Consider the following 26,196-nt stretch of genomic DNA (forward strand, 5'->3'; position numbering starts at 1 on the left):
GACGACAGAGGACGAGATGGTTGGACAGTGTTCTCGAAGCTACCAGCATGAGTTTGACCAAACTGCGGGAGGCAGTGGAAGACAGGAGTGCCTGGCATGCTGTGGTCCATGGGGTCATGAAGAGTCAGGCACAACTAAACGACTAAACAACAACAACAAAATTTTCATTGGAGAAATGTTGGAGGGTACGTACATCAACCTACATGACTCTCCCTAATCCTACATCCTGAGAAGCAAGGGGAATTTCCTGCTAGGCCAAAACACTCCAGGCGTACCAGCAGTACCAGTGAGTACCAGCGAGGGGTGTGTCCTTAGGAGAGCTCCGAATATCTGACCCAGAGGCCTAGAGGGCTGCATTCAGCCTGAGACTGCCCATCCTTGGCTAGAGATACATTTTTCTCTGGCTGCCCAGCCCAGCAGAGAACCAAACCCATACCTTCCAACATTCCACAGATGAAAATTGGGACGCGAGAGCACAGCACAAAAAGGTGTGTCTTGTAGTGCCACCCTCTCACCCAAGTCAGCTGGCTCAAGTGAGAGTGTGACACCATTACAAGCTCCAGGGTCACCTGCAAGTGCCGATTCAACCTGGTGCATTTTGGGATCAAATCAGAAACCAGGACGACGACAACAACAACAACTTATTATTTATACCCCACACATCTGGCTGGGTTTCCCCAGCCACTCTGGGCAGCTCCCAACAGAATATTAGAAAGACGATAAAAGATCAAACATTAAAAACTTCCCTAAACAGGGCTGCTTTCAGATGTCTTCTAAAAGTCAAGTAGTAGTTTATTTCCTTGACATCTGATGGGAGGGAGTTCCACAGGGCGGGTGCCACTACCAAGAAGGCCCTCTGCCTGGTTCCTTGTAGCTACACTTCTCACGGGGAGGGAACTGCCAGAAGGGCCTTGGAGCCGTACCTCAGTGTCCGGGTTGGACGATGGGGATGGAGACCCTCCTTCAGGTATACTGGACTGAGGCCGTTTAGGGCTTTAAAGGTCAGCACCAACTTTGAATTGTGCTCGGAAATGTACTGGGATGGCTTCTGTAATTCCAGGAACGTCCTGTCAAAACAGGGATTTGGAGGGTATGCTAACTCTGTGGTAAGGTAAAGGGACCCCTGACCATTAGGTCCAGTCATGGCCAACTCTGGGGTTGCGTGCTCATCTCACTTTATTGGCCGAGGGAGCCGGCGTACAGCTTCCAGGCCATGTGGCCAGCATGACTAAGTCGCTTCTGGCGAACCAGAGCAGTGCACAGAAACACCGTTTACCTTCCCGCCGGAGCGGTACCTATTTATCTACTTGCACTTTGACGTGCTTTCAAACTGCAACGGGAGCTCACCCTGTTGCAGGGATTCGAACCACCGACCTGATCAGCAAGTCCTAGGCTCTGTGGTTTAACCCACAGCACCACCAGCATCCCTTTTAACTCTGTGGTACGTTGTTTCTTTTTACCGTTCCATATGACAACAGGTTAAAGGTTTGTGGGTTTGATGCTAGGGGCAGAAGGTGCAGATTTTACATTTTGGCAATGTTTTGGCTTTCAAAGGCCCCCTAACCTCAAACATCCTAACTTCACACCTGAATCCAGAGGAAATCCCATCACAACCTTACAGTTCTTTTTTGTTTGTTGTTAGGGGGTGTCAGTTTGCGACGCCCACATTAAGCGGGTTGTTGCTCAAGTGACTTTCACCAAGTACACAACAGACTTTAAATTAAGACTCGGGGTGGGCACGCGCCATTCAGAGAATGAACACAAAAGCTTATTAAGGCTATGGTGGGCCGTTCTGCATTCTCCAAGGTTGGAAGGGGAGGAGAGAACAGGCTTGACAAACCTCCGTCTTGTGACATTCTCAAGAATGTTTCACATTGACTGTGTTCTGATAAGGAATGTGTACAATTTGCAAAGGTTTAATGAATGGGGCATTCTTACAGCAGCGAATTAAACTTGTGCCCTCCAACATTTATCCGATGAAAATAGGGATGTCCTATGCAATTATGATGGTGATTATGGTGATGATGGTAATAATTTGAATATTTATACCCCGCTCATCTGACTGAGTTGCCCCAGCCACTCTAGGTGGCTTCCAACATGTATAAAAACACAATAAGACATTAAACATTAAAAAACATCAACTCCCCTATACAGAGCTGCTTTCAGATGTCTTCTAAAGGTTGTATAGTTATTTATCTCCTTGGCTCATTTATACTGGACTGCAAAACACACCATAGGGGAGTGGGGTTGTGTTTGCAAGCTAGTCATTATGCCTCAGCTTGCTGTCTGTAAAATGGGCGTGATAATTAACAAATTTGCAGGGATTTAGGGAGACTTGTTAGGACTGCAAAGAACTTTTACAAGTCTAGTGGGATGTTTAAAAAAGAAAGGAAAATGAACCAGCTTGGCTTTTCCCGTCCCCTTGTTTTCTTACCGGTTCCATAATGAATCCCTAGAGGAAAAGCTGGAAAGCCGGGAGGCTGAAGATCTCATGTCTCATCTGTCACCACAAGAATGTTACCTACACAAATAAGGGGGGAAAATAAAATAAGAGGGGCAAACTAATTAAAAGGAAACAGAAGATATAAAGAAGAACAAACAAACAAGCACACATACAACGTACCCTTGTCAAATCTCCCCTTTTATAAATGAACAAGCAGGAACAGGACTGAAAGCGTCAGGAATGCAACTGCAACAGAAATCGCTGCCAAGCAGTTTGACATAAAAGTTACTCTGAAGCAAACAATTAGACTTGTTCCATTGTAGTTGACACAGCAATTTTCTTCTCAACATGGTAGCAATCGCTTAAATTATGACCGCTTCACACTTAAGAATGTATGAATGTATGAAGAAAAATGATGCCCTGAAGCGAGCGGGTTGGGGAATTACTACAGACTGAAGCTGTGTACACACTCCTGTTTAATGTGCATCTAGTGTGCTCCCACCACTGATTTGGGAAACAGGGTACCCAGGACATTGGCCACAATCCATAGCTATCCTGTATCTACCTTGGCGTTTGTGATGAAATGCTGTGTTTCGATGCTTCCACTGTCAAAGCACCTTCGACCCCTGAGGGATAGCTCGGTTGGTAGTGCGTGCGCCTTTCAATCTCAAAGTCATGGGTTCAAGCCCCACGTAATAATAATAATAATAATAATAATAATAATAATTTATTTTTTATACCCCGCCCATCTGGCTGGGTTTCCCCAGCCACCCTGGGCAGCTTCCAACAAAGTATTAAAATACAGTGGTCTGTTAAATATAAAAAGCTTCCCTAAAGAGGGCTGCCTTCAGATGTCTTCTAAAAGTCTGGTAGTTGTTCTTCTCTTTGACTTCTGGTGGGAGGGTGTTCCACAGGGCGGGCGCCACTACCGAGAAGGCCCTCTGCCTGGTTCCCTGTAACTTGGCTTCTCGCAGTGAGGGAACCACCAGAAGGCCCTTGGCGCTGGACCTCAGTGTCCGGGCTGGACAATGTGGGTGGAGATGCTCCTTCAGGTATACTGGGCTGAGGCCTTTTAGGGCTTTAAAGGTCAGCACCAACACTTTGAATTGCGCTTGGAAACGTTGGGCAAAAGGTTCCTGCCTTGCAGGGAGTTGGACCAGATGATCCTCGGGGTCTCTTCCAACTCTACGATTCTATGACTCTCAGCAGAGAGAAAGAACAACCTGGCTGAGTTTTATGCTGTAAATGTGTACACACAGCTTTTAGCTCCTAGAGACTGCCCAGCTGGACAATCATTCTGACTCCCCGCGAACTGTAATTCTGTAAAGGAAACTCAGGATTTCTAAAAGAAGCCATGATGTTGCAGAGCAGCGGTGGATAATCTTTGTGGGCTTCCAGGTGTTTGTTGAACTACAACTCCCATCAGCCAAAGCTGACATGGCCAATGTCAGGGATGATGGGAGTTGGAGTCCAACAAATATCTGGAGGGCCTCAGGTTCTCCATCCTTGTTTTAAAGACTCAGCAGGACCACACGGAAGGTTTTCTCATTCCTCTCGCCCTCTGTCCCCTCTCAAGTGTGTCATTTCCCTTTTCCCCTTTGTTTTTTTCTAATCACATTTATGTACAGCAGGCATGGCCAAACATGGCCCTCCAGCTGTTTTGGGACTACAATTCCCATCATCCCTGACCACTGGTCCTGTTAGCTAGGGATGATGGGAGTTGTAGTCCCCAAACAGCTGGAGGGCCAAGTTTGGCCATGTCTGATGTACAGTGTAATCTTTTGCGTGCCTTACTGAGTTCAATGAAGACTTAGTCCTACTGAGTTCAGTGGTTCCTACTGAGTGACCATGCTCCCAGGTTGTTGTTGTTTAGTTGTTTAGTCGTGTCCGACTCTTCGTGACCCCATGGACCAGAGCACGCCAGGCACTCCTGTCTTCCACTGCCTCCCGCAGTTTGGTCAAACTCATGCTGGTAGCTTCGAGAACACTGTCCAACCCCAGATACAATTGCAGCAGTATTTACTGCCTCTGTCTGACAAATTTATACTCTACCTTTCTTTAAAGTGCTTTAAAATGAAAAAACAAGTCAATGCAGAATACTAAAAATCAGATACCCATAAAACCAATGACAAATGTAAAAGTGTCGCATGTGTGTTTACTCAAAAGTAAGTCCCAATGTGTTCAATGGAGAATAGTCCCAGGAAAAGGTGTGTAGGATTGGTGCCTCTGGAAGCAACAAAAGGAGCCTTAAAAATGCAACAGTCTTTGCAGCCTGTCCAAAGTGAGTAGTGAGCAGGAGGCCTCCTTTGGCAGACTATTACGCAGCATGGGTGCCATGACTAAAAAGGCCCTGAGGACACACCATCTTTCTGAAAGTTGAAGGGACCTGATGCAGGACCTCAAATGATAAACAAAGTTGCCAGAGAAAGCTCCTTTGAAGGAAGACAATTCTTGAGATACTCTTGTCCCAGGCTGTTTATGGATTTAGAGGCCAAAACTAATACCTTGAACAAAGCCCAGAAACAATTTAGTGGTTGGCAAAGTGGAAACAAAATCACTGTAATGTTATCTGATCGTCTGGCTCCAGTCAAAAGTCTGGCAGCTGCATTGTGCCACTAATTAAAGCTTTCAGATGGTCTTCAAAATCAGTCCCAAGATCAGTTGAGTACATTGCAGTAGTCTAACCTGAAAGTTCCTGAAACATAGATGACTGAGGCCCAGCAAACCACAGTTTGCCAGTTCTGGCGTCAGTGTTTTGTTTCCCAATCCTGAAACTGGAATTATGTTTTGAAGTGGGTTTACAGATGATAGTTTGGAAGCAGTGGTAGCCACAGAGTTGATAATGTGAGACCATAATTTGGCACAACGAGAACGAGTCCTGTGCTCATGTCATCCCTATACTCAATAAGTTCTACTCTCTCCTGGCATGATCTGATGAATTCGCTACTTCTGGGTTTGATGGTACATCTGAACTGGAAACTATGGTTTGCTCTAGTCTTCCAAACTATATTTGCGGCTGGCTTTCAATCAAGCCCAGCAGTTTTCTGGTTCAGTTGTAATGACAAACCTCTGGTTTGCAGCACATCAGGAACCAACTGTGAGAACACAGAGAGCCTCAGACTCCTAATCTTTGCTTTACAGGGTTGTAATAAAAAGGGATAAGTCAAGTTCTCCCATGCTGAGTTCTTTGCAGAAAGGTTACAGTGCTAATAGGATACTTGAACATATTTCTGCATCTTCGTTGATTATCATAATTGTATGTTTCAAGGGAAAGGGTGGAGACTTTCACTTTAATTCAGCACTAAAAGACTTAGTTGGTTAAATCTATTCATCATAGATTGTAAAATGTGGATTTTAAAACACAGTTTTAATGAAATCCCTGGGGAAAGGGTGTTCAGTGCTAAAGGAATTATTACTGTTATTAAAAGCAATCCACTGACATCTCTTTGTTCAGGCAATGGATCTCAGGTGTTCCACCGAACAGATGCCTTCTCTGCGTTCTGCCGATAAAGGAGAAAACCATTATCTTCATCCGCTAATCTCTAGACATCCTCTGCATCGATGCCGTTCTTATAATTATTTTAATTGGATGAGTAAGCAATTAATTGGCTGTCAGGCAAGGCGTTCCGTCAGTTCAGAAGCTTTTAATTGGCTTGCAGCTTTATTCTCAAAATATAGGGCGCATTATTTAAGTGCTCAGTTACGCAATCAAAACTCGGATGCTGTTATCCTGGAGCTCTTACTTCTAGATGAATCACCCATTTGTAGCAGGGTTGGGGAAATGTGAGGCCCTCCAGATGTTGCTGGACTACAGAACCCATCAGCCCTGGCTGCTGCTTATGCTGGCCAACAGATTGCTCTGATAGTAGAAGCAATGTAACAGCTATTGGTAGCCTCGCCCATCATGTTCTAGTCTTGTCCTTGGATGGTCTATATATATATCATTTTTATTAAATTTTCTGAAATATACTCGGAGTCGAGTGTGGCTTTCATGCTCTTTATTCAGCTCATAGTAGTGAGGAGGAATGGAAGTTCCCTCGAAATGTCTGCTTTATATACATTATTTACACAATGGGCCCCACGTGATTGGCTAATTCCGGGATTCTCCTGTAGGCCAATCAGGTTGCGGATTCACTTCCACCTGGAGTTGGATTGGGTGGCTCCTGTGGACCAATCAGACTGCTGCATTCTGAATCCTATTGTTCTAGGACCAATCAGACTGCTGCGTTTTCCTCCAAACCAACCTCAATCTGAATTGAGGACGGTGCAAACAATCTAGCTGCCTTTCAAACCATTATAAACAGCCCCACTCCTCATTCAGCTGTTGTTGGGGATCCTCTGTTCTCAGTTTTTCCTTCCTTCAGAACGGGAAATCTTCACCGGAAGGAATCTGAGTGAAATATACTCGGAGTCGCAAAGTGATTTCATGCTCTTTATTCAGCTCATAGTGGTGAGGAGGAATGAATGAAAGTCCCCTCACAGTATCTGCTTTATATACACTATTTACACAATGGGCTGCACATGATTGGCTAATTCCGGAATTCTACTGTAAGCCAATCAGGTTGTGGATTCACTTCTATCTGGAGCAGGATTGGGTGGTTCCTGCCAACCAATCATACTGCTGCATTGTTCTTGGACCAATCAGACTGCTGCATTCTGAATCCTATTGTTCTAGGACTAATCAGACTGCTGCAATTTGGATCCTATTGTTCTAGGACCAATCAGACTGCTGCAGTTTGAATCCTATTCAACTCAGTACATAACACCCCTCCCCTCTAAGTTCCAGTCCTGCCCGGGAGGTCGCATTCATAGTCCTCAAGGTATGCCGGCGGCCTACGTGTGCGTTGCGGCCTGGGGTGTTCCCTGGTCCGGGCTCCAGGTTCTGGCTTGTGTTCCAAGGATGCTGGCTGTGATGGGGTTGTTTGGTCTGGCGCAACCGGCTCGCTCAGTCGTGGTTCTGGTTCTGGTGTCCTTTTGGCCTCACGGGTCCTCTCTGTATTTACTGATTCTGCCTCTCCTGCTGGCCCCTCCTGCTCTATGGGCCTCACTGCCCCGCTGTTCCCTTGGGAATCCTCTGACATGTTCTCCTCCTGGATTTCTCCCGGGAATCGTCACCGTATCTGGTCGCAGTGGCGGCGCCAGCATTGCCCCCCATCCGTTAGCACCTCGTACGACACTGGGCCAGTGACCCTGGTGACTGTGGCGGGTACCCATGCTGGGCCTGCCCCAAAATTCTTTGCGTACACTGGGTCCTGGGCCTCAAAGGTCCGGGGGTTCCTGCCTTCCCCCACCACTACCTCATCCTGAGCTCTATCGGGGTGAAGGCGGTCCAATCTGATTGCAAGGCGCCGACCCATTAGTAGTTCAGCGGGGCTCCGGCCAGTCGTTGAGCTGGGGGTGCTGTGCTGTGCTAGAAGGAATGTGGCAAGGCGGTACTCCCAGTCCCCTTGCGTCATGCGGCGCAGGGTGTCCTTGGTGGTCCGCACCATGCGTTCTGCTTGGCCATTGGTGGCAGGGTGGAACGGTGCCGAACGGATGTGGCGGATGGCGTTCTGTGCTGTGAAGGTTTGGAATTCTCCTGACGTAAATGCAGTCCCGTTGTCTGAGACGAGAGTGTCAGGGAGCCCGTGGGTTGCAAACAGCCTGCGTAGTACCCGGATGGCTGCGGACGTGGAAGTGGACGGTACCAGTGCGACTTCCAGCCATTTGGTGTAGGAGTCCACCACTATGAAGAATGTTTTCCCCTGAAAGGGGCCAGCGAAATCCACATGCAGGCGTGACCATGGTGCTCGGGCGGACTCCCAGGACTGGACTGGGGCCCTTGGGGGATCTGGGCGGGATTCTTGGCAGGGCTGGCAGTGTTTGACCCAGGCCTCTATCTCTCCATCAATCCCCGGCCACCACACATAACTCCTGGCAAGGGCCTTCATTCTTACTACCCCTGGATGTGTCTCGTGTAGGGCTGTGAGGACCCTTTTGCGGAGGGGCTGGGGAACAACGACTCTGCTTCCCCATAACAGGCACCCCTTGTGCGCCGACAGTTCATGTTTGCGGGTTGTGTAGCCAGCGAATTCTGGCCCGGGGCTGCTGCTGGGCCATCCCCTCCACACCCAGTCCAGGACCCGGGAGATGACCCTATCTTTCTTGGAATGGTGTGCAACTTCTTCTGCTTGAATGGGGCGGTCGGGAAGCAGCTCCAGGCTCATAACCTCTTGTGCAGGTGCTGGGTCGGGGCCTGTTTCCGGCAGTGGTAGCCTGCTGAGGGCGTCCGCATGGCCCATCGCCTTCCCAGGTCGGTGAATCAGTGCATACTGGTAGCTGGCAAGGAAAATTGACCACCTGAGGACCCGAGGAGACAGCACTTGGGGGGTCTGCTTTTCGGGGGCAAACAAGCCAAGCAACGGCTTGTGGTCAGTCACCACGGTGAAGGGCCGCCCATACAAGAAATCATGGAATTTTTTTACTCCCTTCACGATTGCCAGACCCTCCTTGTCAATTTGCGAGTAGTTCCGCTCGGTTGCATTGAGTGTCTGGGAAAAGTACGCCACCGGTACCTCTCTTCCATCCGAGAGTTGGTGCCCCAGGACAGCGCCAATGCCATAGGGTGAGGCGTCGCATGCTAGCACCACCGGCAGCCTCTCGTCGAAGTGTGCCAAGACAGAGTTTGAGACAAGCAAGTCCTTGACTGCCTGGAATGCGGCCTCCTGGCGCTGGCCCCACACCCAAGGGGCCCGCTTGTCCAGGAGTCTGTGTAGGGGCTCCGCTACCGCCGCCTTGTGGGGAAGGAAGGAATGGTAAAAGTTCAATAGTCCCAAGAAGGCCTGAAGTTCAGTCTTGCTCTTGGGCGCTGGGGCATCACAAATGGCCCGTACCTTGTCCCCAGTCGGGTGGACCCCTTCTGCGTCCACCATAAATCCCAGAAAGTCCACCTGAGGCACTCCTAGTAGACATTTTTCCCGCTTCACCTTGAGACCCGCCGTCTGGAAACGGTGCAGAACGGTGCGGAGGCGGTCCTCAAACTCCTCTGGTGTGGGCCCGGCAATCAACACATCATCGAAGAAGGGGGTGACACCAGGAATCCCTTTGAGGAGAGAGTCCATTAAATTCTGGAATATGCCTGGTGCCACGCTGACCCCGAATTGCAGCCGCTTTACCCTGAACGCTCCTCTGTGTGTCACAATCGTCTGTGCCTCTGCTGTGGCCTCATCTACTGGCAGCTGTTGATATGCTTGGGCCAAGTCCAGCTTGCCAAAAATTTTCGACCCAGCCAGGGTGGCAAGGACATGGCTGACCACTGGCACTGGGTATGCGTGGGCCGTGAGGGCCTTGTTTATGGTACATTTGTAGTCTGCGCAGATGCGGACCGAACCATTAGGCTTGACGGGTGTGACGATTGGAGTTTCCCAGGGGGCATTAGGCACCGGCTCCAGCACTCCTTGCTCCACGAGTCGGTCCAATTCCTCATCTATACGGGGTTTCAAGGCGAACGGGACCCGGCGGGCCTTGAGCCTGACCGGTCGTACTGCGGGGTCAAGCTGTAGCGCAATGGGGGGGCCCGTATACTGTCCCAATTTCCCGTCGAAAACCCCTGGAAATTCCTTGCATATGGCGTCCACGTCCACTTGTAAGCTAGTGTGGTTCACCCCGGTGACAGCTAGCCCCAGTGGTCCAAACCATGCCAATCCCAGTAAGCTAATGTAGGGGCCCTTGACCACAAGCAAGTCTAGTTGCCGCGTCCGCCCTCGGTATTGCACCCTGAAGCTCCCCACCCCCATTGTGGGGACCTTACGTTTCTGGAAGTCCCGGAGGGTGAATGGGGCCGGCCTGAGTTTGGGACCCCCAGTAGGACACAGTTTCCTTAAGGTCTTTGCCGAGATTATGGATAGAGTTGAACCCGTGTCAAGCTCCATGCGGCATGGGGCCCCCTCTATCTGTACCTCTACATAAATTTTCTCTACGTTGGGGTGGGGCAACTGGTATACCTGGCAGTCTGTGAGCTCCGTCGAGTTGCCTTGGTGCGTTGGGCCCCGGGACCTGGGGCTCTTGGGTTGGTCATCTGATGCCTGGTGTCGGGTGGGCCGAGCCCGACACACCCGGGCGATGTGTCCCGATTTTCTGCACTGCCTGCACTCTGCGTTGCGGAAACGGCAGGTCCTCCTCTCGTGACTCTCCCCGCAGCTTGCGCAGTTTCCTCCTTCTCGTCGAGGCAGCTGTGGTCTGTGCGCTGCTTGAGTGCGCTGCTGTACTCGGTGCACCTCCTCCCTGTCGGATCCTGAGTCGTCGGTGAGGTCTTCATGGTGGACCCTCGGTTGGGATGGCAGGCTCGGCCGTGCCTCTTGCGTCGACCTCTCGGCAGCTTCCGTTGCCAGGGCCTCCTCCAGAGCGACCTGGAACGTTAGGTCCTTCTTAGCGTAGAGGCGTCGTTGCAGCTTCTCATCCTTCAGGCCACCGACGAGGCGGTCACGAAGCATGTTCTCCAGCTCTGAGAAGTTGCAGAACCGGACGGCTTGGCGGAGAGAGGTCACAAACCCAGTTATGGTTTCCCCAGGGGCTTGTCGCTTTGCGTAGAAGGCATTTCGACGAGCCACCACTGAGGGCTGCGGCGAAAAGTGCCCCTTCAGCTGTTCCATTATTGTTTTGTATGGAACAGTAGCGACGTCTTCAGGCGCAAGGAGAGCCCGGGCGATTTCAAACGTCTCCTCTCCGCAGACGCTGAAGAATATCGCCCTCTTCTTGGCGTCTTCTTCGTCGGTGACCCCTTTGGCTTCTAGGAGGAAGGTGAAACGGGAGGCGTACGCTTCCCAGTCTCCAGATGCTGGGTTGAATGGCGAGAAGCTGCTGTTGGCTGCCATTCTGAGTTCCTTGTGTCCCGGAGCTGAAGCCTGGATACACGGTGCGAGGCAGCGGTGCGGCAGGTGGCGGTGCTGCGGTGCTGTGTGTGGCAGTCAGCTCAGCGGGATCCCACCTTCGTCGCCAGTGAAATATACTCGGAGTCGCAAAGTGATTTCATGCTCTTTATTCAGCTCATAGTGGTGAGGAGGAATGAATGAAAGTCCCCTCACAGTATCTGCTTTATATACACTATTTACACAATGGGCTGCACATGATTGGCTAATTCCGGAATTCTACTGTAAGCCAATCAGGTTGTGGATTCACTTCTATCTGGAGCAGGATTGGGTGGTTCCTGCCAACCAATCATACTGCTGCATTGTTCTTGGACCAATCAGACTGCTGCATTCTGAATCCTATTGTTCTAGGACCAATCAGACTGCTGCAGTTTGAATCCTATTCAACTCAGTACATAACACTGAGTGATGCCAAAGGGATATTTTATGAAGATTTCTGCACACCATCCCTCAAACTTCAGACAGGCAAATTCTTTCTTCCCCTTACAGTAGGACTGTCAAGTCGCCGACTCTTTTTTTGATTACCTTGTCCTCTGATTCACCCCTTGAGCCTGTGAGCAAATCAGAGGTTACAATGAGTTCAGAGACTGCTATCTTAGTAGAACTGGTTGCATCAATCGCCTATTCTTTGACATCTTCATAATCTGTAGCTGCCTGGACATCTGGTCCAAGGCCTTATTCGAGTGTTTTATTCCTCTTCATTTAGCTGCAATGACCAAACGTCTGTGTGGAATATTCAGGGACCCCTTTAGACTGGTGGTTTTTGGTGGCTGTGTTGTGCAGTGTGTTGTGTGTTTGGTGGATTTATACTGGGGTCGTCCAAACATTATTCTGCCTTATTAGTTCTTCTGTGATGCTTTTCTGGTGCTGCTGCATTAGGGAGCCAGTGTGGTGTAGTGGTTAAGAGCAGTGGACTCGTAATCTGGTGAACCGGGTTCGCTTCCCCGCTCCTCCACATGCAGCTGCTGGGTGACCTTGGGCTACTCACACTTCTCTGAAGTCTCTCAGCCCCACGCAGCTCACAGAGTGTTTGTTGTGGTGGAGGAAGGGAAAGGAGATTGTTGGCCGCGTTGAGACTCCTTAAGGAGAGTGAAAGGCGAGATATCAAGTCCAAACTCGTCTTCTTCTTCAGGGATCAGCAATCTCTTGCCTTCCAGGTGTTATTGGAGAAGAAACTTAGTAACCTTGGGGCATCCTTGCACTGTAGCATGGGAGCAAGACACACACATACACACCAGAACATCTGAACAACTTGCAACCTTGGCGTTATCAGCACCATGCTCTAACCAACTGAGCTAACTTGTGAGTAGTAGTAGTAGTAGTAGTAATAATAACAATAATAATTTTATTATTTATACCCCACACATTTGGCTGGGTTTCAGCACCCATATGCCTTACAGCACATATAAAAGCATAGTAAAATGTCAAACATTTAAAATCACAAATAAACAATAAAAAGGGTGTCTAGAGGGGGCCAGCTGTGTTATTAACTGTTGTGTTCATTTGCAGAGATTGTATGAACTTTCTCAGATACAGTGGTACCTCGGGTTAAGAACTTAATTCTTTCTGGAGGTCCGTTCTTAACCTGAAGCTGTTCTTTAGCTGAGGTACCACTTTAGCTAATGGGGCCTCCCGCTGCTGCCGCCACGTGACTTCTGTTCTCATCCTGAAGCAAAGTTCTCAACCCGAGGTACTATTCCTGGGTTAGCAGAGTCTGTAACCTGAAGCGTCTGTAAGCAGAAGCATCTGTAACCCGAGGTACCACCGTATGGGGTAAGGAGTCTATGCCCAATCCTGATGTTGTTAAGACTCCAAATCCCATCAGCCCCAGCCATCGTGGCCAAATGCTGAGAATGATGGGAATTGTAGTCTATCAGCATTTGGAGGGCCACAAATTCCCAGTCCCTGTTTAGATGTTGCTCATTACTGTTTCATTGAATCTGAATTACTGTTTCATTGAAGCTAGGGACAAAGGTGAGAGCTGTTTCCTTGTTCTGCTGGATCTCTCAGTGGTGTTTGATACCATCGGCCATAACATCCTTCTGGACCGTCTTGAGGGGCTGGGAGCTGGGGGCACTGTTATACAGTGGTTCCGCTCCTTCCTCCTGGGCCGTGTTCAGAAAGTGGTGGGGGGGGGAATGAGTGTTCAGACCACTGGGCTCTCACTTGTGGGGTGCCTCAGGGTTCTGTCCTCTCCCCCATGCTTTTTAACATCTACATGCAGCTGCTGGGAGAGATCATCAGGGGGTTTGGGCTGGGTGTTCATCAGTATGCAGATGATACCCAGCTCTACCTCTCTTTTAAATCAGAACCAGTGAAGGTGGTGAAGGTCCTGTGTGAGTGTCTGGAGGTGGTTGGAGGATGGATGGCGGCTAACAGATTGAGGTTGAATCCTGACAAGACAGAAGTACTGTTTTTGGGGGACAGGAGGCAGGCAGATGTGGAGGATTCCCTGGTCCTGAATGGGGTAACTGTGCCCCTGAAGGACCAGGTGCGCAGCCTGGGAGTCATTTTGGACTCACAGCTGTCCATGGAGGCACAGGTCAAATCTGTGTCCAGGGCAGCTGTTTACCAACTCCTCATTCAGCTGTTGTTGGGGGTCCTCTGCTCTCAGTTTCCCTTTCCTTTAAAACAGTTGTACTTCTGCAAATCCCAGGGTCCCCCCAAACTTGCTCTTGTGTGCAGAAAGTGGGCTTTTGGCCACGTAAGCAAAGGCCCTCGGAGCCTGAGCATCGGCGATAGAGGAAATGCTTTCGTTACTGTCCTCTCCTAATACTGAGCAGCCTGCTTTCTTGGCAACGCTGAACTGGAGTTAGCCAAGAAAGAAAAAAACGGTATCGGGTCCATGTTAACTTTGTTGCTACAGTACTGTCTGCCGCTGTGCCAGAAAAACAACTCCCTTTTGTCCCTAAACAATGGCTTGAATCACAGAGTTTTGACCTTGATATATAATGCAAGCCCCGAGTAATTACAGTACTGCTTTCTATGTAAGCAAACAATTCTGTCTGTAAAGGTTGGAGTGCGGCTGGTTTGCACACTGCTGTTTTCAACAAATGTCGTGTGTGTGTGTGGAAACATCATTTTGTACTCTGAAGATGTCGGAGCATAGGAGTGGGGAATTTTCAGAGATGAAAAGAAAATATCAATTATGGAGATGCAATTTGCGGCTAGCATCTGGTGCTCTGAGTGGTGGGGCAAGTGGTAAAAAAATGTAATATGGTCCCCAGAGATGAATGGGAGAGGGGGAAGGGGAGGTGCAACTTAGGGGTTCAATCTTTGGCATCTCCAGTTAGGAATGGGAGAACTTCTCCCATTTTCTCATTTTCCCATCCTTAAATTTAAAGCGCTAAACGGCCTCAGTCCTGTATACCTGAAGAAGCGTCTCCACCCCCATCATCCAGCCCGGACACTGAGGTCCAGCGCTGAGGGCCTTCTGGCGGTTCCCTTGTTGCAAGAAGTGAGGTTACAGGGAAGCAGGTAGAGGGCCTTCTCGGTAGTGGCGCCTGCCCTGTGAAACATCCTCCAAGCAGATGTCAAGGCAATAAACAACTATTTTACTTTTAAAAGACAACTGAAGGTAGCTCTGTTTAGGGAAGTTTTTAATGTCTGATGCTGTATTGTTTTTAATATTCGGTTGGAAGCCGCCCAGAGTGGCTGGGGAAACCCAGCCAGATGGGTGGGGTATAAATACATTATTATTATTATTATTATTATTATTATTATTATTATTATTATTATTATTATTAATTCAGTTTTCCACATTTCCAAATCAGTTTAGGACTTTGTGTGTGTCATGTTTATCCTCAGGCTTGTGTGCAATTTTGTCAGATATACACATTTTTCTGCAAAGCGATTTTCACTCGCACATGCATTTTAATGCACAAATCTATGCATACACGTTACTTGGCTGGAGAACCACATTGCAAAATTGGGGGGAAATGCAGACTTTGAAGGATGTGGTGGAGTTTCAGTTCTCATATTGTTCTGGGAAGGATGAATTTGGTAAATTTGCACTTAAATGTGAACGGAATCAAATTTCTTCCCTATCCCTGTCTCCACCTATAATGGTCAAAAGGGAAGTTTTTAATGCTTGATGTTTTATCGTGCTTTTAATATTCTGTTGGGAGCCACCCAGAGTGGTTGGGAAAACCCAGCCAGATGGGTGGTGTATAAATAATAAAATTATATCATCATCGTCATCATCATCATCATTGATTTTCTGATGTGCGCTGCTGAGACAGGAATGATCAGGTTGTACAAATCCCAAGCAACTGACACTAATGGGCACTGCCTTGGAGTATGTACAACAGTTTTGGACCCCGCAATGCAGATTAAAATGATGATCCCATTTCTTGAGTCAAAGCAGTATATGAAGTTTTCCGGCGTCACATCTATTCCCCCCCTCATTACGTTATCTCCTCTTTTGGCAATAATTACTTGACACAAGCATAACAGAGAGAAGGAGGACACGTGTCTCATGCAATTTGGGAAAGGAACTTTGGTCCCCTTCCTGCTTGCTCATCTTGACAGGTCCTGCTGGATGCAAAGAAAGAAACATACAATCATCCCTGGCTGTAAGTCCCAAATTTGCTATACTTTATGGTCATGCCTTGCAGAGAAATTGAATCAGAAATTTTATGTCTGGCCAATATATAAATATTTACAATCCCATAATTATTGGCCACGGTTCACATCCATCCTAGATTACTGTAGTTTGCACTGCCTGTGGGTTCACCACTGGAAAACTGTCAGAAGTGTTAGCTGCTGCAGAACATGGGAGCCAGTTTGTTAACTGGCTATCTTTACTGAGAACATTTCGGTTGGTTAACCAAGCAGAGACATCACCTTGCCAACAAAGGTCCCTCTAGTTAAAGCTATGGTTTTCCCAGTAGTGATGGATGGAAGTGAGAGCTGGACCATAAAGAAGGCTGATCGCCGAAGAATTGGTGCTTTTGAATTATGGTGCTGGAGGAGACTCTTGAGAGTCCCATGGACAGCAAGAAGATCAAACCTATCCATTCTTAAGGAAATCAGCCCGGAGTGCTCACTGGAAGGACAGATCCGGAAGCTGAGGCTCCAATACTTTGGCCACCTCATGAGAAGAGAAGACTCCCTGGAAAAGACCCTGATGTTGGGAAAGATGGAGGGCACAAGGAGAAGGGGACGACAGAGGATGAGATGGTTGGACAGTGCTCTCGAAGCTACCAGCATGAGTTTGACCAAACTGCTGGAGGCAGTGGAAGACAGGAGTGCCTGGCGTGCTCTGGTCCATGGGGTCATGAAGAGTTGGACACGACTAAATGACTAAACAACAACAACAACAACCATTTTATTAGGGCAGAAAAGGAGAACATTGCCTCCCCTAATGTCATTGGACACTAGCTTCCATTACATGGAAACCTGGGAAGCTGCCTTAGAATCATAGAACTGTAGAGTTGGAAGGGGCGCTGAGGGTCATCTAGTCTAAACCGCTTCAATGCAGGAATCTCAGCTAAAACACCCATGACAGATTCATCCTCTGCTTAAAAACCTCCAAGGAAGGAGAATCCACAACCTCCCAAGGGAGTCCATTCCACTGTTGAACAGCTCTCACTGTCAGAAAGTTTAGTCAGAATCTCCTTTCTTGCAACTTGAAGTCATGGGTTCGAGTCCTACCCTCCAGAGCAGGAGAAAACAAGTTTGTTCCTTCTTCCAGTCTCCTCTCAGTCTCCTCTTTTCCAGGCCAAACATACCCAGCTCCTTCAACCATTCCTCATAAGGCTTGGTTCCCAGACCCTTGATCATCATGGTTGCCCTCCTCTGCACATGTTCCAGCTTGTCAAAATAAATTGTGGCAAAATAATAAGGATAGAAATAATAATAATAATATTCTGCTGTATTTGGAATTGTGACTGTCTATTTTCAATTAGGGGCTGGAAACATTTCAGCTGGCCTCTGTAGCTGCACACCATGGCTTGATCTGCAACAGTTATTAGCAGGAAACGATAGTCCCACATGCTCATTCCTGCATCTCAAATGCACGGCTAAAGAGGCTGATGGAAAAGTTGGCAACCCTGTTCTCAGCTGATCTACATTAACTGCCATATTAATATATAATGTGTTTATATTAACTTGTCAAGGGATCCGATACTTGTAATAAAATACGTTTTATTATATACAACATGCATTATATATAATGCATTCTCTCATGCTTCCCAGTTCCTCTGAGCAGTAGGAAGTTCCAAGGGCTGCTGGTTTGGGCTGTGTTTCATTGTCAGGTGAAGGTGGTGGAGACCTGCAGGAGTTTTTGTAATACGGCGCTATGGGTTAAACCACAGAGCCTAGGACTTGCCGATCAGAAGGTCGGTGGTTCGAATCCCAGCAACGGTGTGAGCTCCCGTTGCTCGGTCCCTGCTCCTGCCAACCTAGCAGTTCAAAAGCACGTCAAAGTGCAAGTAGACAAATAGGCACCGCTCCAGCAGGAAGGCAAACGGCGTTTCCGTGAGCTGCTCTGGTTCGCCAGAAGCGGCTTAGTCATGCTGGTCACATGACCTGGAAGCTGTACGGCGTCTCCCTTGGCCTATAGAGCGAGATGAGCGCCACAACCCCAGAGTCGGTCACGACTGGACTTAATGTTCAGGGGTCCCTTTACCTTTACAGTACCTTGGGTTAAGAACTTAATTCGTTCTGGAGGTCTATTCTTAACCTGAAACTGTTCTTAACCTGAGGTACCACTTTAGCTAATGGGGCCACCCGCTGCTGCCGCGCTGCAATTTCTGTTCTCATCCTGAAGCAAAGTTCTTAACCCGAGTTACTATTTCTGGGTTAGCGGAGTCTGTATCCTGAAGCGTCTGTAACCTGAGGTACCACTATAGCTGCTTAATATATTGTTATAAGTTTGTGGGTGTCAGACCCTTTAACACAGCTAGTGTTAAAAAAAAGCCATGTTAAAATATAAGCCAGGTAAGTTTCCATATAGTGTGTGTGTGTGTAATTTTTCATTTTCCCAGTTTACAAATATTTTTAGAAAGAAAAAGTTTGCACAGTCAATATAAAGTGCCCAGTCTTCAATCACCCCCCTCCCCCCTTTCTGTGGTTACTTATCTTTTACCATTGCATTTCCCCCGTTTACTAATTCCCCTTTTGTATTCTCTTAATTTATTCTTACTACACATTTTCATGTCAATCCTGCTAATGATTTAAGTTGTTCACAGTAATTCTTCAAGTGGTCCACAAATTCTCCCCATTCTGTATTTAAAAAGTCTCTCTTCTAGGTTTCTTATTTGCCATTTCTGCGTACTCCATCAATTTTAGTTGCCAGTTCCTCCTCGGTTGGAGCTGCAGGGAAGTTTCTTGAGAAGTATTGGCCTGGCGTCATGAGCCATTAAGAAAACAAAGGAGAGGTGGCTCTGTGCCAGATGGCAAAGGGGTGTGGATGCTGTGTGTGATTTCCAAAAGGAAACACAAATCCCGGGTGAGCCCCTGGGATCTCGCAACGCTCAGTATCGCTGTACTTTTTGTTGTTGTTGCTTTGATTTATTTACATTGCAACCCGATATGTGAGCATAACCCAGAAAACTTTTGCTATAGGTCGGAATATAAATACAGTGGTACCTCGGGTTACATACGCTTCAGGTTACAGACTCCGCTAACCCAGAAATATTACCTCGGGTTAAGAACTTTGCTTCAGGTTGAGAACAGAAATCGCGCGGCGGCAGCGGGAAGCCCCATTAGCTAAAGTGGTGCTTCAGGTTAAGAACAGTTTCAGTTTAAGAACAGACCTCCAGGACGAATTAAGTACTTAACTGGAGGTACCACTGTAATGTAAATATAGAAATAGATCACATTTATATATGCTTGTAAATGTAGTGTGTGTATGTATACATGTGTGTGTGTGTTTATGTGTGTACACAAACACACATACAGACCTATAATGACTGAGTAAACACTATATATTTAAAGCACATCTCTCCAAAGAAGTCTGGTAACTGTAATTGGTTTGGGTGCTGGGAATCATAGCTTTGTGAAGGGTACACTACAGTTTCCAGGTTTCTTTGGGCTGGGAGCGATGTGCTTTAAATATATGACATGTACGCAGCACTATCCTTGCACAGGACACTTTAAAATGTTCAGCGCACTACATTCACATTCACTGTCTCCATGTTATCCCTACGACAACACAATATAATTATCAACACCATAACCAGACACTGGAGAGACCTGTCAGGAGTAAGCATGGACCAATGGTACCAAATATTATGGGAAACAGGCTTACTGGAAAAATTAACCAATAAACTGAAACTGACACAGGGACAAACAGAAGAAGACGCCTTCACCCCGCTATGGCTCCCCTTTATCACATACACAGCCCAATGAGACAATGACAATAATCCACCAACAGCATACAAATCAATATGGCTAACCTGATCCAAAACACCCACCCACCCCACTCACACACGACAACAAAGATCACCATAGCCAATCACAAATAAACAATCACACCTTAGGCCAACCCCAACCTCTCTCTCCACCAAAGGAACACAAGTGAACAGCACAAGCAACACTGACACCAAACCCTACATACATTAAGCATAATAGAAACATCGCCACCTGACCACACCCCCACCCATCTTCCCTCCCTCCACCCCTTTTCCCCCCTCCCCCTAATGTCTCAACAAATGAAACAGATTTGTAAAAATGTTACATGGAAAAAATACGAGAGACAACACACTTACTTCTGTAAAACAAGAAAATCTTTAATAATAATAAAAAAAGTAATTATCCCCATACTACAGATGGGGAAACGGAGGCTGAGAGAGAACCACTTGCTGAGTAAGTTCATGGCGGAGGCAAAGGTTACAGCCGAAGCCCTCCTGATTCACAGCTCTATCGCTCAGCCACTGTGCCGGATGTTTAGCTCTTTTGATTACTCTGCCGTTAAGTGCAGGTATTCAAATAAATAACTTCCAGATAACTCGGCCTGGGGCAGGATTAATCATCACCTCTGTATGTCATGATAAATCACTTGGTCGGCTGATGGTTGTAGATCCCTTTGCTATTCGTCGCCGCTGCCCTGTCCGAGTTATGTGTTTGCTATGCTCCACTGCGGATTGGGTTACCGTCTTTTGGCAGAGATAAGCAGAGCACCTGCTGACCCATTCAATTATTGAGAGGAAACGTAACGAAGATATGCATCTCATAAACTGCGCAGCCAGGCATGCTTCCCTGGAGTTCTTCACATGGCAATTCCCTCTCTCATTTGGCCTGGTGTTGTTATGTAAGCAGGAAAGTTGCATAGTGAATAATCGGGCTGGACGAAAATTTTGCGGGGCGGTGTTTTGTTTTTTTGCTGAAGCACCGGTTTTCTACTTGCAAGCAGTTAAAAAACCAAATCAAAATGTGGCTGTGATACCTCTGCCCAGGTCCCCTGAACAGTCTGCCTGTATTTTGACTGCCTATGTACAGTGGTACCTCAGAAGTCAAACGGAATCTGTTTCGGAAATCTGTTCGACTTCCAAAACGTTTGAAAACCAAGGCACAGCTTCCGATTGGCTGCAGGAAGCTCCTGCAGCCAATCAGAAAGTGTGGAAGCCCCATTGGACGTTCGGGTTCTGTTATGTACTGAGTTGAATAGGATCCAAAACGCAGCAGTCCGATTGGTCCTAGAACAATAGGATTCAGAATGCAGCAGTCTGATTGGTCCTAGAATAATAGGATTCAGAATGCAGCAGTCTGATGGTTCCTAGAACAATAGGATCCAGAATGCAGCAGTCTGATTGGTCCACAGGAGCCACCCAATCCAGCTCCAGGTGGAAGTGAATCCGCAACCTGATTGGCCTACAGGAGAATCCTGGAATTAGCCAATCACGTGGGGTCCATTGTGTAAATAATGTATATAAAGCGGACATTCTGGGGGAACTTTCATTCCTCCTCAACACTATGAGCTGAATAAAGAGCATGAAATCCACTCTCGACTCCGAGTATATTTCAGGTTCCAAAGAATGTTTGCAAACTGGAACACTCAATTTCAGGTTTACGGCGTTCGGGAGCCAAAACATTCGACTCGCAAGGCGTTCGGGATGAAAGGTGCAACTGTAGTTAAAATGGCAGGATGTCTACGGTGTCATTTTCATTTAATTTTCAGGCTCATTTTGTCGATCTCATTTTTTCCGTAGGGACCACTATGAAGCGCCTTTCCAAATGTTATGTAAGTAGGAAAGTTGCATAGTGAATAATCAGGCTGGACTAAAATATTGCGGGGTGGTGTTTTGTTTTTGCTTTTTTGCTTTTTTGTTTTTGTTCCAAATTGTAAAGAAGTCAAGAAACAGGAGAACGGAGAATTTTCTTCACGGGGCAGATGCATGTTGCTGGATTGGCAGAATGTTGGCTGGAATGCTATGACATCTGCCCCAAGGGAGTTTATGTGTCAAATAAGTTATTCCAGAGTAACTGAGGGAGAAAACAAAACCAAGCCACATCCATACATGCAATGCATACACACAAAAATGTGACTGTGTTTAAATAATAGATCTCAGAAGATTCAGAAGTTTGCAAATTCAATCCCTGGCATCTCCAGTTGGAAGTATTAGGGTGGGAAGGAGTGTAAGGTCGCCCCACTCTCACAGTCTCTGTTTCTGCCTGAGACCATGGAGGGCAGCTGCCAGTCAGAGTAGACAATGCTGGCCTAGATGGACACAGAGCCTGTTGTGATATAAGGAGCTTCCTATGTTTACCAGCTCCATCTGGTACGTAGGCTGAGACCTTACCTGCCTGCAGACTGTCTTGCCAGAGTGGTGCATGATCTAGTTATCTCTTGCTTGGACTACTGCAATGCGCTCTATGTGGGGCTACCTTTGAAGGTGACCCGGAAACTACAACTAATACAGAATGTGGCAGCTAGACTGGTGACGGGGAGCAGCCACCGAGACCATATAACACCGGTCTTGAAAGACCTACATTGGCTCCCAGTACATTTCCGAGCACAATTCAAAGTGTTGGTGCTGACCTTTAAAGCCCTAAACGGCCTCGGGCCAGTATATCTGAAGGAGCATCTCCACCCCCACCATTCTCCTGGACACTGAGATCCAGTGCTGAGGGTCTTCTGGTGGTTCCCTCACTGTGAGAAGCCAAGTTATAGGGAACCAGGCAGAGGGCCTTCTCAGTAGTGGCACCTGGAACACTCTCCCTTCAGATGTAAAAGAGAACAACAACTACCAGACTTTTGGAAGACATCTGAAGGCAGTCCTGTTTAGGGAAGCTTTTAATGTTTAATAGGTAATTGCATTTTAATATTCTGTTGGGAGCCGCCCAGAGTGGCTAGGGAAACCCAGCCAGATGGGCGGGGTATAAATAATAAATTATTATTATTATTATTATTATTATTATTATTATTATTATTATTATTATTATTATTATTATCGTAACTCCAGGGAACTTTTCTTGCATGTGAAGACAGGCTCTGGTGGATTGAGCAGACAAGACCAACAGTGTTTCCAACGGTCAAGAAGGCAGTTTCTCTACGTACCGTGAGGGGCAGATGTGGCTTGTCAACCAGGGAAAGTAGTCCATTCTAGGAGAAGGAAAACTCTGACCCTAAACCTCCACTGCCTTGTGGGATATCATTGGGAGAAGAAATGGCTAAGGACGAAACCCTTCACAAATCCAGAGCAGAGTACAGTGGTGCCTCGCAAGATGAAATTAATTCGTTCCGCAAGTTTTTTCCTCTTGTGAGTTTTTCGTCTTGCGAAGCACGGTTTCCCATAGGAATGCATTGAAAATCAATCAATGCGTTCCTATGGAGACCGTCCAGGGACAGAGGGGACCTGTTTTAAATCAAGGGAAGGGACAGCGGGGAGAAGATCGCTTCTCCCCATTGCCGCCCCTTGGTTCAAAAGGGGTCCGCGCGCCTTCCCCTCTGTCCCCGGAGATTGCGGGGCTGGCAACGGGGAGAAGCGATCTTCTCCCCGCCGCCCCTTGCTTCAAAAGAGGTCCGGGGTGCAGGGGCAAGCTTTGTTTTGCGAAGCAAGCCCATAGGGAAATTCGTCTTGCGAAGCAACTCAAAAACGAAAAAACCTTTCGTCTTGCGAGTTTTTCGTCTCGCGAGGCGTTCGTCTTGCGGGGCACCACTGTATCTCAGACAATTGGACGGTGCTCTTTGTGTGCCCCCTTCTGTCAACTCCTGCAGCCAAGCTGGTGCCAAACGTCTTGCTCTGCTTTCCTTTGGACCACACCAGTAAGGCCAAGAGTCTTGTCGACTGGGTAGCCCAGGACCTCCATGCACACTGCCCAGGTGTGCTGGGCCTGGGCGTAACCTGTGAAACACGGTCCAGGACCAGACCACAATCCAGAGTCAGTCCGACAGGGCCAAGGCAGGTCATGAGGTAGGAAACCAGGCAAGGCCAAGTACAGGAACTCAGGCAGGATCTGGCATACAGCAATGTTGCTCCCGCAACCTGGGGCAGGGTCCGACAGCCTTTTATCTTTGTCGGGGTAACGGCCAGTCCTGATCCCCCTGCGACTCACCTCCCTGTTTCACCCAAAGGTGAGCACTCCTCCTGCGAGTACTCAGGTCTCTCCTTCTCTCAGACCTTAGTCTTTGCAGCTTGGGAGACGTTGGTGGATTACTAGACCCAGAGGCCGCCTCAGCCACCCCTGACCCAATCAGTAGTGGAGCAGCTGTAAGTGGTGGCCCAGCTGAAGGCAACGAGGTAATCCCCGCATCTGGAGCCAGGGCAGGCTCAGGCCCCTGACTCAGCCCAGCTGGTGTTTGTTGCAGGGGGACCTGTGCAGACTGAGACTCTTCAGGATCAGGCCCCAGGCTTGGTTCAGATGGTGTCTGAGGCAAAGGATCTGGTGCAGACTGAGACTCCTCTGGTTGTGAGTCTGAGCCTGAGTCCCAGGCCATCACACCAGCCTTGTGCCCTGGAGAGGTTACTTCAGTGCTGCTAATGCAGCAGTTTTGACTTCACCCCTGGAGGCGCACTCCATTGTTTTTTGAGACAGGCACGTGACAACAACAGCAGCCTCCAGAGACCTTTACTCACGTTCCTTGACTTTTCAAGCCCTCTGTTCCTATTTGTTTATTCACCCTGTCCCTCGGCCAGCCTCTTTTTGTTGTTGTTGTTTAGTCGTGTCCGACTCTTCGTGACCCCATGGACCAGAGCACGCCAAGCACGCCTGTCTTCCATTGCCTCCCACAGTTTGGTCAAACTCATGCTGGTAGCTTCGAGAACACTGTCCAACCATCTCGTCCTCTGTCGTCCCCTTCTCCTTGTGCCCTCCATCTGTCCCAACATCAGGGTCTTTTCCAGGGCGTCTTCTCTTCTCATGAGGTGGCCAAAGTATTGGAGCCTCAGCTTCACGATCTGTCCTTCCAGTGAGCACTCAGGGCTGATTTCCTTAAGAATGGATAGGTGTGATCTTTTTGCAGTCCATGGGACTCTCAAGAGTCTCCTCCAGCACCATAATTCAAAAGCATCAATTCTTCGGCGATCAGCCTTCTTTATGGTCCAGCTCTCACTTCCATACATCACTACTGGGAAAACCATAGCTTTAACTATACGGACCTTTGGTGGCAAGGTGATGTCTCTGCTTTATAAGATGCTGTCTAGGTTTGTCATTGCGTCTTTAGCAGCCTCTTTAGCATTCCTCAATTCACTCTTCAAACCAAGGACCAAATGAAGATTTCACAGCAATCGAGAACAACAGCCAAGCTCTTTTCGGGTGCTCAGACTGAAGATTTGGTCCAAATGATAAAAGAGGAGCATCTTTTTGCCAGGAGGTTGCTGTGGAATGCGCTCGGTTTCCTGCATCTGCATTTTGCCAACACAAAGAAAAGCTTTTCCTGTCCAGGGAGCTGCTCAGTCTGCAAACACTTAAAAGTCAACTTCTTGGGAGTGACTTTCCCACATCTTGGAAAAGACTGGCGGTTAGCTCCCAATTCAATTCCTACTGGTGGTATGTGCATGTGTCGCAGTTACAATAAATCTCCTTTAGCAAAGAGCAATAGAAATGTGTTTTCCCCCCCTTCCAGTTGCCAGTGGTAGCACTCCAATAATACGGCGGAGGAGCCAGCTGATGTTGCATCCTGTTCCTAGAAAAACAAGGGCATTCCTTTACAGAAGACTTGTAAATAGTCACTTACGTAAGAAGAGCTCTCCTGGAGGCCACAGTGCCTTATAAGAAATCTACAGCGGTTGGGACAAATGCCACTGAGGCCAGAGACATAAGTAGGTGGAACCACAGATATCTGTCTGACCTTTTACAGTAGACAACAGAAAAGCCAGAGATTTCTACACACCCCTCTCTGCATCCAGGTAAGAGCCACGGATCATAGAATCATAGAGTTGTGGACATGGAAGGGAACCCAAGAGTCCAACTCTCTGCAATGCAGGAATCTCAGCTAAAGCATCCCTGAAAGATGGTCAGCCAACCTCTGTTTAAAAACCTGGAAACCTGGAAAGCTGCCTTAGAATCATAGAATTGTAGAGTTGGAAGGTGCGCTGAGGGCCATCTAGTCCAACCCCCTAAAGTACCCATGACAGATTCAATCTCTGCTTTAAAACCTCCAAGGAAGAAGAGTCCACAACCTCCAGAGGGAGTCCGTTCCACTGTTGAACAGCTCTTGCTGTCAGAAAGTTCTTCCTGATGTTTAGTCAGAATCTCCTTTCTTGCAACTTGAAGTCATGGGTTCGAGTCCTACCCTCCAGAGCAGGAGAAAACAAGCTAGTTCCATCTTCCATGTAGCAGCCCTTGAGATATTTGGAGATGGCTATCATATCTCCACTCAGTTTCCTCTTTTACAGGCCAAACATACCCAGCTCCTTCAACCATTTCTCATCAGGCTTGGCTTCCAGACCCTTGATCATC

At 47.8% G+C, this 26,196-nt stretch overlaps 1 protein-coding gene across 3 annotated transcripts in view; it reads right to left on the reverse strand.

Annotated features, from left to right (window-relative positions):
• The window catches only part of ASAP1 (ArfGAP with SH3 domain, ankyrin repeat and PH domain 1), a 142,469-nt gene that overhangs the window by 109,119 nt on the left and 7,154 nt on the right, over positions 1-26,196 (reverse strand). For 2 of the 3 annotated variants that reach the window (XM_082235529.1, XM_082235526.1), the window contains exon 2: positions 2,435-2,521. In XM_082235529.1, the coding sequence (XP_082091655.1) occupies positions 2,435-2,493 (59 nt within the window). In that variant the 5' untranslated portion in view covers positions 2,494-2,521. Of the gene's footprint in view, positions 1-2,434; positions 2,522-2,623; positions 2,641-26,196 lie in introns of those variants that run through there. The other variant, XM_082235527.1, reaches the window with a different exon arrangement.

The sequence above is a fragment of the Podarcis vaucheri genome (genome assembly GCF_965113315.1).
Source record: "Podarcis vaucheri genome assembly, chromosome: 8".
Taxonomy (NCBI): Eukaryota; Metazoa; Chordata; class Lepidosauria; order Squamata; family Lacertidae; genus Podarcis; species Podarcis vaucheri.